A 15,978-nucleotide genomic window follows, 5' to 3' on the forward strand; every position below is an offset into this window, starting at 1 on the left:
ATGGTCATTGTTTATGCTGACTGTGCTCTTTGCACAGTTAAGAATTGAACTGTTGAATTAATGCATAGATGACTCATTTGAAGATGCTGCTAAGACTGAACATCCTGTAGAGGTTGAAGAGAGCAGGGATGAGGGCAGAATACAATTGGTGAATCAAGATAAGAAGAAGAGAGAATATTAAACTGATGCCCAACTTTTTCCCTCATTCAAAAGGGAAGCAGGAAATATGTGAGAACCTCTGAAAGAAAATAGAAAAATCCAGCTATTTGGTCCTAGAAGTACATATTTTCACAAACCTCCTTAATAATAATTTCTCTCCTCTTCAGTGATCTATAGTTAACTTTTTAAAAGACTGTAACTTTTATGGGGCACCTGGGTGGCTCAGTTAAGCCTCTCTTGATTTCGGCTCAGGTCATGATCTCCCAGTCTGTGGGTTCGATCCCTAAAGCAGGCTCTGTGCTGACACCATGGAGCCTGCTTCGGATTCTCTCTCTCCCTCTCTCTCTGCCTCTCCCCTGTTTGCTCTCTCTCTCTGTCTCTCACAAAATAAATAAATAAGCATGAAGAAAAAAATAAGAATAAAAATTAAAAACTAAAATAAAAAATGTAGTTTTAGAATGCAAACAGACCACTGATTTCAGCCCTTCATTCTACCCACTTCAGCCTTGCAATGCTGAGCCACTGCCAATTACACTGGTCAGAGCTCAGCTGTAGGTTTGTTTTCTTTTTAACGGGTGGGGAAGGGAGGTGTGGGTGCTGTTGTTACCTACTTTTTGCTTTCCTTCTGTATGGAACTACTGAAGCTGATTTGCACACATTAGCGTCATAAGGAAGTCCCTGTTCTTGTATAAAGAAGCAAATTTTGGGAATGAAGTATCTGAAATCAGGAGGGAAACTGGCATGCCCTAAAACACTATTACATCATTCAGCATCAATTTGATAATGTCATTTCAACCAGGGAAAAAATGTGGCAACTTCTTGTCGCTATAATAAAAAATAAAAAATAAAAACAAACTAGAGAAACACACACACACACACACACACACACACACACACCAGAAGGAGTTCAGTGATGCCATGATGCACCCTTTCTGTTAAGGATTCTGTGGGGCTGGTGGTTGTCCCAGGGCAGTCTCAGTGCCTGGCAACCAGAATCTCTAGCTCAGGCATGGCAAATCGCTCTTCAAAATGCTCAAGAGCAACACGTCTTTTTCAATCCCTTAAAGACTTCCGAGAAAAGAGAGATGGAGAAGAGCGAACGGGAGCCACACCATATACGTCTAGCTGACCCGATGACCTGGATTTTATTGATGCTGGATTGCCAAGCTAAAGAGCTGCAATTTTAACAGCATTACCGCCAGTCTTCATTTCAAAGATTGATATCAGTGTGACATTTAGAACTAAAGATTAATTTTTAGGGGTGGAGATTACATCTAGGACTCTGTCAACCATGACTGTGCTCTTTTAAATGAAAAGATTTCTTTTCATATGTCCTGGTTTTAGTCAGTGTACTGAGAAGGCCTCAAAAAAAAAAAAAAAAATGAGCACAGACAGTTAAAAGAATCTCCAGAATGAGCCTCCCAAGTCCTATATTTGCAAAGCCAATGAAAGAAACAGTTTATACCCTTACCTAGAAGTTTTCTACTAACCCCAGTCACATGGCACAAGGTCCTTCCTGATCCAGCTGCAACTGCGTGGCTGGCCACGGACCTGGCCCCCGCCCCCCAGCACACCTGTCAACACTCTGCTTCTCGTGGTCTGAGCCCTCCATGCTGTCCCTCCTCACTACTCCTGCACACGTGTTTTCTCCTCTCCACAGAAGAGTCAATTCCTCCTCTGCCTGCCAAACTCCCTTGTCTGTAAAGGAGTGGCTCGCATGCTACCCCCCTCTCTGATACCTGCTCTGACTCCCTTGGTGTGAATTCTCCATCCCTCGGCCTGCAGCCTTCCAGCACTCAGGGAGCACCGGCATTACAGCACTAACCCAACAGAGACAGATCACCTGTTAATATATGTCTACGTACACCAACGGACACTAGCTATTTCAAGATGCAGACTACTTCTAACTTATCCTGTTACCCAAAGCTTGACAGAGTACACTCTCTAAATATGTGAATCAGTGAATTAGCAGAGATGACTGAAAGGGAAGAAAGAGATGCAAAGCGGAGGGTAAGATGTCCAAACAACAGCAAACCTACAGAGAACCTTCACATCTTGCGTGACCCAAACGAAAAGTCAAAAAACAAAACAGTGAACTTCACTTTGACTGGGCTCTGTGGCAACGAAAAGAATGGCATTAATTTGTGACTATGTAATAAGAAAGACTGATTGTAACAACTTAATGTTGTCTTGGAGAAGTCGGGATGGAATGTGCCAGAACGAAGCAGGCACAGTTACAAGACAGTAACAGGCAAGCTGAAGAGAAAATGCTTCATAGAGTCTGCTTAGATGAGAGGCCAGAACAATCATTCCCTGGCCCTGCCCTCAACGTCAGACCTGTGATTAAAGTCATTTCTTCAACGAGGATTAATGACTCACCTGCCGGCCATGAACATTGACACAAATTCGTTTCCGTAACACTAACTGCATGTCAGCTGGATGGCTGAGCTGGACTGTCACCCGCACAATCAGATACACTCGCTCATCCGCAGGGGTGCCTTTACTGAGCTGAGGACAGCTGTGCACTGCAGAGTCCCAAGAGGCTTCTGCTCTCACCTGCAGAGACAGAAAGAACATACTTTTCCCTCTCCTCCTGGAAAAACAAAACAAAACAAAACAAAACAAAAAAACAAAAAACAACCTCACGAGGAAACATCTTGACTTGGCTACAGTCCCACAGGCTGGTCATGAGTGCAGATGTACTAGAACCTCCCTGAAAAGCTATGGGATAGGAAGATATGGTCTCCACCACCCTAGTCTGGGAAGAACAGAGCATGATATTCCTGGCTGGCTGGCTTTTAAAATGTTTTTATTTTGAAAAATGCTCAAACATAAAGTGCAAATTCAGGACAATGAACTCCTGTATATCTTCCATCTAGAATCATCAGCTGTTCAGGACAATGAACTCCTGTGTATCTTCCATCTACAATCATCAGCTGTTAATATTTTGCCACTTTTCCTTTCTCTTTCTCACAACACATATACACGCAGTATAATTTTTTTGCTGCACTACTTTAGAGTAAGTTACAGACTTGTAACTCTACATGCCTACATACATTAACAAGTATCTTCTAACAGCAGGTACATCCTCTGACTTAACCATAGGACAATTATATTCAGGAAATTTAACATCAATAAAATACTATTATATTATACATAGTCTACATTCAAATCTTTCAGCTGTTGCAATCCAGGATCACTGACTGCATTTAGAGGTCATGTCCCTTTAGTCCATGTCAATCTGGAATGGTTCCCAACCCTTTCTTTGTTGCTCATGATACTGACTTATTAAATAAGAATGTACAGAATGTACAGAATTGCACAGAATGTATCACAGTTGGGTTTGTTGTCTTTTTCCCTGCTATTAAAGTTTTGCATCTTAGGAATACCACTAAGTGATAATGTGCCCTAAGCATCACATCAGCTTTCCTTGTTTAAACTATTTTATTGTTTTTCCGATATACTCAAAATTAGAAAATAAGCTCCCACTATATACCCATCACCCGGATTCAAACATTATCTAGATTTTGCCACACTGACTTCATCTTTTTTCTCCTCTTTAAAAAGCCTTTACCACAGGGCCACCTGGGTGGCTCAGTCAGTTAAGCGACTGACTCTTGATCTTGGCTCAGGTTATGATCTCACAATTGGTGAGGTTATGATCTCACAGTTGGTGGGTTCGAGCCCTGCATCAGGCTCTGCACTGACAGCACAGAGCTTGAGATTGTCTCTCTCCCTCTCTCTCTGCCCCTCCCTTTTCATGCTTTCTCTCTCTCTCTCTCTCTCTCTCTCTCTCTCAAAATAAATAAACTTTAAAAAAAAAAGTTTTTAGTAAAGAATTTCAAAGCAAATCCCAAACATCATGTCGGTTTATGATGGACCAAAGCTGACCTGAACTATGAATACTAACAGAGAGAGATCCTTTACCAGGAGGGGAAATAAATGGCAAATGGATGTAATTTGACCATCTACTCCTTCTGGAAGCAGTTCTAATCTTTCTGGAAGTCGTAATGAAAGGTTTTCATTTATGCATCTTGACAAATGTAAGCATTAAAGTGATTACATTGCTGATTGTTTAAAAAGACTCAAGGAAAGGTTAAAGAAACTACTTTTCATCTGATTTTCCCTAGTTATGCTTTGTTTACCTCTCCATCATGCTGTTTTACAATCTGCAGTTCAAAGAACTCATCCTCTTCTTCTCCAGTGAGGGTAGCATCCCATCCACCAGCTTCTGGGTCATCAAGATTATCCTGGGAGCTGAAATCATCAGCTAAAAGCAAAGAAGTTCCATTAAATACAGAGATCATTTTAAGGGATAACCCTTACCAGCTAAATTTCAATGTGCTTGGTATTAAAATTCTACTGCCTCAAATTTCATTTGCTTTTGGCTCTAAAATCTTACATGACATGGAAGAGGACCATTAAACAGTTCTTAGAGATGGATAGACTCTCAAGAAATTATCTTATCCAATCTCTTACCTTTATGCTTTATTTTACATGGAAGGAAAATGAAGCCAAGATACCCAAGAGGTTATTCAAGGTCAGCCCATAAATGTTAATGATAGGATTATAACCGAAATTCCCTATTTTTTAGTGCATTGAAAAATGAGAAGCGAGAGTGATTCCAATTATCTGACAGTTGAGTTCAACAAAAGAATCAATTGGCTACATGAGCCGGAAACTTGGAGGGTTGCCCCCTGACCCTTTAGTTATTTAGTTCTAAGCCTGGACCTTCCAACACCCTATCCATCTTAAGCTTGTGAGTAGGCACCAAAAGTATCTTTTCTAGTATGTGGGCTTGTGTGGATCAAGAATGGGCAAAAGGCTGAACAAGCTCTTGACCATGTCTTGGAATATCCATACAACAGGTCTTCTATAAGCTTATTCTTTTCCACTCTTACCCCCCTCCACATGCACACACAAGCACACACAAGAGCACCTCACCTATCTAGAAACCTAACATAAGAATAGGCTGGAGTAACCCTCAGCATGCAAGGCTCAAGAGAACAAGATAGGATAGAGTGCTGTGGCAAAACATTGAAACCCCATCAGGTAGACAGACAGTAGAAATGGCTAAATATTATTTACTAACTCTGTGTGCATATAATAATTTTCCATATATCTAAATAAGTTAAGTAGTACAAAATGTTAAATACCTCAGATATTATAACTCACTTTCAGCTAGGTGGAAGAAACACACTGAGGACATCTAAGCTTGTCTATTTAGGATAGTTAATTTTAACACATGGTTTTCCTGCAGATATTTAGGAATGTAACTGCTGACTTTTAACTTATTTTTAGCTCTTTAATCTGCCTTTTCATTTTTATTTCCTTCCCTGGGCAGAGTATAGGTAAAATGTAGCCACATCCAAAACATTTTACATGAAGGAGAAAAAAAGAAAGGAAAAATTGACAGGTTCTCATAACTAAGCAATGCAGGAATGAAGGGCATAAGAACTCACAGAAAAAGTAAGAAATTTATTAGATAGTTCTAAGAAAACACCAGATAAAAGAAGCATGCTACATGAGGATCTCTTTCCAGACAGAAGTCTTTTCCTAGGAATTAAAGAAGAAATTATTTTAAGTGCAGGAAAATACTACCACTACACCTAACCTGATGATGAGAACAAAGCATACACACAACTGTATGGATTATAGATTGAAATGTGAGAACGCACCATGACGAAACATACCTATCACTGCTACAAAAAATATTATTCTTACAGAAAAGTCATTCTTTGTCAAGTATCAGTGTCCCTCAGCATACATAATATAGACCCTAACCTTAGGCTCACAGAACTGCCTAACTGCAAACTTCGTTAGAATCCAGGTGCTACTTGGACACTAATTTGTCAGAGGTAAGCCTTCAGAAAGCACCTCCTAACTTACCATTTAAGTCAAGGAATATAACAGGAATGTGTGTTTCCATCCCAGGAACTGGGGTCCTAAAACATAATGAACAAAGAGCATCTCAAATAAAGCAGACTTTCTGAGCAGCATGTACCTTGAGTCACAGCATTAATCCACACTGAGAATAGTACAGATGAAGCCAATAATAACTGTGGGTATTGTGTTTTTGTTATAATTTCACATCAGAGATGCCCCTAAACTGACCTGTAACTGCTGTTGCTTTTCACTGGTGCTCTCATGTATAATTATCATATGCTCTGATACTAGAATTCAGTCTTCTAAGATACCTCTACCTGTTTATAATACAGCTCACTTGTTTAAAGTTACTTTTTTATAAAATTACATACCGAAGGGCCTCATATGGCTTAATTTACTATTTTTAATTTCGATAAAGTGGCACAGAACATTTGCTGACAGTACAGTTTAAGCCAGCCCCAAAACCCAAAACTCCTGGAGATGCAATTTTATTATGACCGAATGGTCTTTTAAGGGAATGACCCAAGTAATTAACATATTAACTTTTTTTTAATGCTAAGTGCACTGGTATTAAATATTGATTTAGATTCTCAGAAATCTTAATTACTTGGGCCAATAACAATATTATTTAATAAAACACGGTTTAAGGCCATAGTTATTCCAATTCATGAAAATAATTTAACACTTCCTCTAATTCTTTTCCCCTGTGCTAGGATGAGTCTTCCATTAATTGAAACACAGGCAAAATTCATACAGAAAGCAGGCAGCTCAGGGAACATCTGGAACATCAGAACACATGTGACAGCATTCATACCATTCTGCTGGGGCCCCTGGAATGCCACTGCCGGCAGAGGGGACCATTACCGCATTCCGCTCCTCAGTCAAGGTCAGTCTCATCTCTAGAAGTTGAGCTTCACGGTCGGCATCATCCTCTGTTTTATCTAGAACGTCAGGAATAAGGATGAAATACAGATTTCTCACACAGATTTCTCTCTTGATATTTACACTTCTGTCCAGCGTATCCACAGGATTTGCCTGCATTTCAGTCACTGGTTGATGAGGGTTCACCAAAAACTTATTACTTCCCTAATGAGTGATTAAAAAAACAATCATGATAAAAAGTGAACTGTAAGAGCATGGCTGTACTCTTATAGAAAGGCCATCTTTGGAAAGCCAACATGGACCACCAGCACATGAATAATTTCTTCCAGAGTTGAAGGATTCAAGTACTTTTGGATAAGAAATCAAAAATGTTAGCACCCTCCTTAATTTATTTTTGAAGGACAATGTTTACATACTATATTTTCTCTCTTTGTTGCGGGTAAGGGGAAACCTATAGAAAGATATTATTACAGTTAAATAAATGTTATTCTGAAAGGACAGGACATAAATAAGAAACATTCCTATGCTCTTGCCATCCCCATTATTGATGTGTTCATCTACTTCTAATTGATGTGGCTGCAAATAGAGATTAATTATGCACAGACTGGGGGGGATAAATATTCAATTTGCTTTTCCTACCATGTTTACTGACAAGCTTTTGCAGTTGTTGATCTAAGTACTCCTGACGTTTTGTTAATGCATTTAGCCATTTTCTACGCAGTCTCTCTAAATCCCGATCCTGGAAGAAAACGAGGGAAATTATGGCAAATATAACGGCAAGACAAAATACTTGAAACCAATGCTCCATCTACCTTACTCTAAGTCTTCAAACTGTAAAGTATCACACATCAATATCTTTGCCCTCACTACTAGTTGACACTAATCATTATTTGGAACAGAAAGTTCCAGAAATCAAAGAATTGTTGTTCTAGAACAAGACAGCTTCTGAAAAGACATTCTCTGATACCTAGAACCAGTTTTATTTCTATTGGTTCAAGGGGCAAGCCTTACAACTAAGATCTACAATGTCCCTTTGCTGGATAAAAATCACAAATACTGGGGCGCCTGGCTGGCTCATGTGACTCTTGATCTCGGGGCTGTAAGTTCAAGCCCCAAACTGAATATAGATCCTACTAAAAAAAATAAGTAAATTAAAAAAAAAATCACAAATATTACTCAACAATCTTAAGATTTATATCCCTGGGAACCATCATAAGAATTCCTCAAATCTCTTAACTTGTTTCAGCCTTCAACTTGTTTCACTAGTCTCTACAAACAACATGTAATGTTTCTCTCCCTTGTTTCTTGTGTGTAGGGGGCAGTTTGGAGGGGGAGAGGGCGTTATCAACAGACGAAGAACTCTACCATTCAACACCTGACTGTATACCAATCTTGCCTCATTTCCTTTTGTAATAAAGTTAACAAGGCTGGGTAGATCAGTGGAATGCTGAAGATACAGTGTGTATCTGGATTTCACTAAGGCACTTAACCAAATAGCTCATGACATTCTTGTGGACAAGATGGAGAAATGTGCAATGAATCTACTTGAATGAAATCATAAATGACTGAACTATCACATCCAAAGAACAGTGATTAATGGAATAATGTCAGCTTAAAAGAAGTCTCTATTGTTGTGCCATAGGACTCTGTATTTAACCCTATCTGATACAATATTTTTATCAGTCACTTATAGGAAGGCAGACATTTTTATCAAATTAGAATGATGCAAAACCAGGAGAGTGACTACACTGGATGACATAATCAGGATCCAAAGAGCTCTGACAGTCCTAAACAATGACTAGCAAGACTAACATGATAGAACTGGACAGACATAAACAAAATCTTGCAGGAGATTAGGAAGGGTGGAGGGGGCAAAACCAAACCCGTGTGACTCTTATAAGTGGGGAAGGCAGACCTGGTTTAAAAGATGGAAAATACCTAAGCAGTGTGGCTTGACTGAAGCTCAGTATGAGATAGCTCTTACAGGGAAAAGGAGGGGTGACTCCACTCAAGGAGAGAGGGAGTGCAAGGAAAAGGATCTGGAGAAATGGATCTGTAGGAAACTTGGATGGGGAGCTCTAAGTTTGGAAAATGATGAAAGTCACAAATGATTTCTTATACATAAGACTACAAAACTCTGTTTTAATTTGAGAAAAGCAATATTTGAATCAAAATTAATTGTGTAATTATTAAATAACAGTATAGCAAGACTCAGGAATGTGTACTTCAGTACTTTAATCAAGCTCATTTGATGAAGCTAACAGGTGCTTCCTTACCTGGTAGCTGTCCATGTCCTCCTCTTCCTCCTAAAAGAAAAGATATATTACACATAACTAAAACAATTATTTTTTCAAGAATCAGGCTATGCTCAACAGCCAGAATCTTTTGCCAGACTTTATATTTTCTAATTTAATGAAAATACTGTTTCATCTCCCACCTATGTTCACCCTCACTCTTTGCTTTATAGTTTTCAGGAAGTTGGGAGTAAAACCTTAAGCTTCTCATAGGAAAGTGAAGAATGCTCATTTGACCTTTTCAGGAACCAGTACAATACTCTCCCTGCTGAGTTTATAGTCCCACTCCCCAGGAGAAATCAAACACCTGCTGGCAAAGAGTCTTTACAAGCCAGTAGGGGGTTTCTGTAGAAGGGTGGGTGATGGGGGAAGTTAATCACTAGTAGGCAACTGAGGAATTTCTGGAGGCTGAGATGTCTTAACCCTCAGTTTGCCATGTACCAGGGCAAAACCACAGTCTGGTTCAGGTGCACTGATTTCATGCAAAAGTAATACAGTAACAAACAAACAAAAAAAGACATCAAATTAAAAACTGAAAGAAGTGTTCATGGAAGGCAGTTTTCTGGCAAGTTCCAAAATACTCTCTTATCTCATTGGGTCTTTCACCAAGAATATAACTGGCACAGAGACAGAAACTTACATGAAAGGTCTCAAGAGTCTTGGGGGATCTGAATGTTCTAACTTTTACACATCCAATGCCAACAGACAATATACATTCTTCCATCAGTGGTAAAGTCCCAGATTCCTGCACAGACTTCACTTCCACTTGAACTCGCCGAGACTGTCCCTGTATCAGAGACAAATTTAAATTTATTAAAATCAGTTTAATTTCCAAATATTTGGTTTAGAGAGACCCCTACAGGCTGATGTTGAGAAAGCATTTAACTTTGGAGACCTATCTCACCACATCTTTAAGTAGTAAACTACAAATTGAAAAACTAATCAGGAATAATAATTTACCTTTTCAGCAAGTAGAAAGACATGGAATATATGGACTGCATATTTTTTCAATAAAAAGAAACATTATGAGAAAAAATTCTAACAAAGGAACTGCAAAAAGGAAGGGACAAGCAAAACTGTTCAACTCACTTACCATCAAATAAATGCAGATTAAAATAAGCACAAAACACTTATTTTCACTTACTAAACTAGCAATTACCTTTTAAAAAGGCAATTTTCAATATTGCCCAAAGGTTATGAATCAGGCAATTACATACATTGTTAGTGGGAATATAAATTGGTACAGCATTCTGCAAGGCAATTTGCCTTAAAAATTTAAGTATCCCCTGGCTCAGCAATTCAACTTTCTAGGAAGCTGTTCTCAGTAAATAATCATAATATGTGTATAAAGATCTTAAAACAATGTTAAGAATAACAAGAAACTAGATACAAATAAATGCATAATATTGACAACTGCTTAAGCTACAGTATATAAATATAAAATATACAGTCATTAAAATATTGTTGTAGAAAAACATACATAATATATTAAGCTAAAAAGTATGATAAACAATGTTAACCAGACTTAGAAAAAAAAAAGAGGGATTACCAAACCCAATAGATATAGTAGGATCTACTTTTAAAAATCAGCAGAGTAAGAAATAAGAATGGTGACCACTATCCTAGAATCACTGCTCTAATCCCAAATAATTTAACACCATGTTGCAAAATGAAGAATTGAACAGAAAGCTGTTCCTTCTTAAGCATATTTTCATAATAAATACTATGTGATCCTGTATGTTTACAATGAAACAGTATTTTAAAATTCCCAATATTCCCAAATTACTGACTTCAGAGTTGGCTTATAAATTTTAGGGATGTAAAACAGAATCTGAACAATGAAATTTGAATATACAATTTCAAATCTCCTCCCCCCTTCCATCAGATTTTTTAATTCCCAAGAGCTTTGCATTATCAGGGAAATCAATTTAGGCAAATGATTAATCTGAAGGCCAGATTTGAAGAGATGAGTTACAGATGTCTTTTGATTTAATATTTTCCAATAACTATGCATCGCTTATTTTGTGGAAAGAGTACCCCCAGAAAACATTTTGATTGTCTAAAATAGTTAACTCATTTCAATTAGCTACGTTTTATTTGTTTACTTCCCCTAAGACAGAAAGTAACCCACTTTCCATGGGTGCCCACATGCAAAAGGTGAAGTACAGGCACTGTGTCGGGGGAGCATTCAAGGTAGGCAGAAGGAAGAAAAAGGACACAGAAGATCTGAAACTGCTTACTGTTCCACAGAAAAGCTTTGAACAGTATACCTAAACTAATAGATTGAACTTCGTGTAACTGCTGATATTTGAGCATTTTTTAACTACAAAACTGGCAATTTTTTATGGCGAACCTAATCAGCTCTCCTCTGCCACTTTCCTGTTCGAGAACAGTACGTTCTGGTTTTCAAATACATTAAATTCAAATGAGACTACTATCCAAGGCCCTCTATGAACTAGCTGCCACATGTTTCTATAACCTCCTCTGTTGCTGTTTTCCAGATCTTCCTACATATTACTTTCTACCCAAACTTACCTAATTCCAACTACTGTATCTTTATTCTTGCTGTTTAGGTATGAAAAATGTTTCCAGCCTTTGCACGATTGTTTTGGCATCCACATCAAGACCCACACCCTTCAGAAAAAGCCTTTCCTGGGGTGCCTGGGTGGCTCAGTCAGTTAAGCATCCCAACTTTGGCTCAGGTCATGATCTCACGGTTTGTGAGTTTGAGCCCCACGTCGGGCTCTGTGCTGACAGCTCAGAGTCTGGAGCCTGCTTTGGATTCTGTGTCTCCTTCTTTCTCTGCCCCTCCCCAACTTGTGCTCTATGTCTCTCAAAAAATAAATGTAAAAAAAAAAAATTTAAGAAAAAGCCTTCCTTGATTAACTCAACTCATTGAATACTTTTAGTAAATGTTGTCAGATATATGACAAATACTTATATATTCTATTTATACTAAACCACAGAAAATTATCTGGTCTTGCCTTCCAGGCGATGAATTTCTAAGGCATCCAAAGAAGATTTTTTATATATATATATATATATATATATATATATATATATATATATATATATATCTTCTTTAACAGATGTTCAGAAAAAGATGTTCTTCACACCCATGAGAATCCTATTTTATATATACATCTGATGTTATAATTTAAACTAATTTCCTTTTGCTTTTAGATCTTTGCCCATATATGAATGAATTTGCTAAAATTCATTTGCTAGGGTCAGAGAACAAGTATTTACCACCTTCCTCCTTCTAAAACATTCAGAAACTTAAATATTTAAGCAAACTTTCTTCTTCCTTTAACCGTTTCTCGTGTTTTGCTTTGAATGATTTTGATATTCATTTTTCAAAAGCTATTCTAATATTTTACTATTGTTCTAAAGTCTGGAAACTATCAGGGCACCTGCATGGGTCAGCCAGTTAAGCATCTGACTCTGGATTTCGGCTCAGGTCATGATCTCACAGTTGATGAGATCAAGCCCCAGGTTGGGATCCTGCTTGGGATTCTCTCTCTGCCCCTCCCACAGGTGCATGCTCACTCATTCGCTCTCTCTCTCTCTCTCTCTCAAATAAATAAATAAAGTATGGAACCTATCAGAGGATACAATATTCTACTAAATACTGAATTAATGTAAAGTATAGCAAAAAAAAGAGTATTTCCAAATCTTTTATGTAAATTCTATTAAGATATTCTCTCCTATGGCAGTGTAGACACTTTATAGGTTACAATCTGCCTGCAGTTAAGTGAAATTTCCCACATATTTCTCTGCTGTATTGATTTCTAGCAAATATTCATGCAACTCAGCTGCATTTATGTAACATCTCCTATAGTATCATACAAAGATACTTTGTCTTTGTCCTCAGATCCTGGCAGAGAGCTCCTAAAACTCACAGAACTTCCTGAGTGATAATGATTATAGGTGCATCTTTTAATGATGCAACTTAAAAAAATTTTTTTTAATGTTTATTTATTTTTGAGAGGCAGAGAGAGAGCGTGAGTAGGAGAGGGGCAGAGAGAGGGAGACACAGAATCTAAAGCAGGCTCCAGACTCTGAGCTGCCAGCACAGGGCTCAATGCGGGGCTTGAACTCACAAATCATGAGATCATGACCTGAGCCGAAGTCAGTTGCTCAACCGCCCCTGCCACCCAGGGGCCCCTTAATGATGCAACTTTAAACCTTATAATCCTCGGCAAGCCCCTAGATAGCTTCAGGAGAGGGGCCAATAGTCCAAAAAAAACAAGCCTTGATCAGAAGTCTGGAACTGTCAGGTCCACCCTAAAACCTCAGGAGAGAGCAGAGAAAGGATGGAGACTGAGTTAATCACTCATCAGTTATGCCTACATAATGATGATCCATAAAAACCTACAAACAATGAGGTTCAGTGAGCCTCCAGGCTGGTGAACAAAACAAGGTGGTGGGAGGGCGGCATACAAAGGGAGGATGCAGAAGCTCCTTATCCCTCCTCCTGTACTTTGTCCCATCATCTCTTCCTTCTGGCTATTCCTGAGCTGTATCCTTTATTATGGGAACTACAAATAGTAAGTAAAGGGGAGGAGAGTTGGGTGAACCTCCGATTTTGTAGCCAAGCTAGACAGAATTGAGGACCAGATACTTGGAACTGGCATCTGAAATGAGGACAATCTTGTGCTGAGTCTAAGCCCTTAAACCTGTGCAGTCTGACACTAACTATGAGTGAACTGAGGTTTCAATTCAAACCGAACTGAACTGTAGGACACCCAGTTGGTATCTACAGATAATCAGAGAATTGGGTCTAGACAGAAAAAAAACCCTTTCATTTCCCAAGTACCAAGCACTGGGCTTCATACACAGTATCTCTATACCTCACACCTGTCCTACAAAGTTGGTGTTATCATCACACTTCCACTGTATACCTAAGGAAAGGTTCTGAGAAGTGACTGAACTTGCTCACAGGTTTACAGCTAGGCTGTAGGAGACCAGAACTGAACCCTGGCATGTTAGACTGTGAAGTGCCTGTTCTTTCTGCCACATCACAATGCTTCTCCTTGTCCTTATAAATATTCTAATGCTGCTCAATGTTTCTATTATTGCCCATAATTCAATTCTAAGTTGTTCTTTAAGCTTATCTTTTTTCTTACTAAACCTATCGGGTGCTGATTTTAAAGTATTATAAATAGCAATATTTTTTTTCTTAACATTTATTTATTTTTGAGAGAGACAGAGTGTGAGTGGGGGAGGGGCAGAGACACAGAATCCAGAGCAGGCTCCACACTCTGAGTGGTCAGCACAGAATCCGATGCAGGGCTCGAACCCACGAACTGTGAGATCATGACTTCAGCCAAAGTCAGACACTTAACTGACTGAGTCACCCAGGTGCCCCACACAGCAATATTTTTTTAAATGAAAGAAAATAGACATGAAGTAGGAGACAATTTTAATACAAAAAATGGACTTGGCCAGTCTAGATTTCATTATCAATGACATTTCCGCTAATAGGAATCCAATATTAAGCTTTATGGTGCCAAAGAATTTAATGTTAACATTCAGAATGATAACATTCACAATTTTGTTACCTGCCGGAGTTGAAAGATTCCTCCTGTTGGCACATCCTTTGCAGAAATTACTTCTACAGGGCAGTATTCACCATTCTCATTCTGTTCCAAGATTTGGACCCAGAATTCCACTTTTCTGGTGACTTCACTCCATCTAGGAAATACGTGAAGTTCTTGGAAAATCATACATTTCTATTTCAGCACAGACAGCTTAGGATCCTTCACATGACAACTAGCAATGATAATGACCTCCAAACAAACTAATTCAGTAGAATGATCTGATTCAGTGAGTAATACACAAATACATACTAGCACATATAATTAAAAGCAAAATTAAACAAATTTAACATCAGAACTAGAAATAGTTCTTTTAATTCATTCTAAAAGGTATGATAATGGGGTGCCTGGGTGGCTCAGTCAGTTAAGCCTCCGACTTCAGCTCAGGTCATGATCTCATGGTTCGTGAGTTCAAGCCCTGCATCGGGCTCTGTGCTGACAGCTCAGAGCTTGGAGCCTACTTCGGGTTCTGTGTCTCCCTCTCTCTCTGTCCCGCCCCCGCTTACACTCTCTCTCTCAAAAATAAAAAAACATTAAAAAAAAAAAAAAAGGTATGATGATTATAAATATATTCCAAAGTGGTTATTCAAAAATCCAAACATGGTAATCAGATGCACAGAAACAAGTACAGTGATTATCTTTTCATAGATAAAGGTAGTGCTATATATGCTTTGGTAACTTGACAAGTATCTTTGCTCAGGTTAGTAAAAGAATCAAGAAAAAAGTCTCAATGTCTAAGTTTAGGAGTTGCTAAAACTTTCTACATGCAAGAAAAGAAAATCTGGTTCTCTTCTATAATAAAATGAAAAGCACAAATATATGCTTTCAGTCATTCCCCTTCAACTTTTTTTTTTTAATTTTTTTTTTTTAACGTTTATTTATTTTTGAGACAGAGAGAGACAGAGCATGAATGGGGGAGGGTCAGAGAGAGGGAGACACAGAATCTGAAACAGGCTCCAGGCTCTGAGCTGTCAGCACAGAGCCCGACGCGGGGCTCGAACTCACGGACCGCGAGATCATGACCTGAGCCGAAGTCAGATGCTTAACTGACTGAGCCACCCAGGCGCCCCCAACTTTTCTTTTTAAAATTCTGGTCAACAAATAAACCTGCTTCCTTCCATGACTGATGGCATTTCACACTTGATCTTAGCCAAAAG

The 15,978-nt window shown here is 38.6% G+C and overlaps 1 protein-coding gene across 3 annotated transcripts in view; it reads right to left on the reverse strand.

Annotated features, from left to right (window-relative positions):
- The window catches only part of KIF13B (kinesin family member 13B), a 198,826-nt gene that overhangs the window by 51,620 nt on the left and 131,228 nt on the right, over nucleotides 1-15,978 (reverse strand). For all 3 annotated transcript variants that reach the window (XM_042934972.1, XM_042934973.1, XM_042934971.1), the window contains exons 24-31: nucleotides 14,786-14,918; nucleotides 9,862-10,008; nucleotides 9,204-9,233; nucleotides 7,567-7,666; nucleotides 6,860-6,986; nucleotides 6,049-6,104; nucleotides 4,305-4,429; nucleotides 2,539-2,715 (exon numbers count right to left, since the gene is read on the reverse strand). In XM_042934972.1, the coding sequence (XP_042790906.1) occupies nucleotides 2,539-2,715; nucleotides 4,305-4,429; nucleotides 6,049-6,104; nucleotides 6,860-6,986; nucleotides 7,567-7,666; nucleotides 9,204-9,233; nucleotides 9,862-10,008; nucleotides 14,786-14,918 (895 nt within the window). The remainder of the gene's footprint in view (nucleotides 1-2,538; nucleotides 2,716-4,304; nucleotides 4,430-6,048; nucleotides 6,105-6,859; nucleotides 6,987-7,566; nucleotides 7,667-9,203; nucleotides 9,234-9,861; nucleotides 10,009-14,785; nucleotides 14,919-15,978) is intronic.

Source organism: Panthera leo, chromosome B1, assembly GCF_018350215.1.
Source record: "Panthera leo isolate Ple1 chromosome B1, P.leo_Ple1_pat1.1, whole genome shotgun sequence".
Taxonomy (NCBI): Eukaryota; Metazoa; Chordata; class Mammalia; order Carnivora; family Felidae; genus Panthera; species Panthera leo.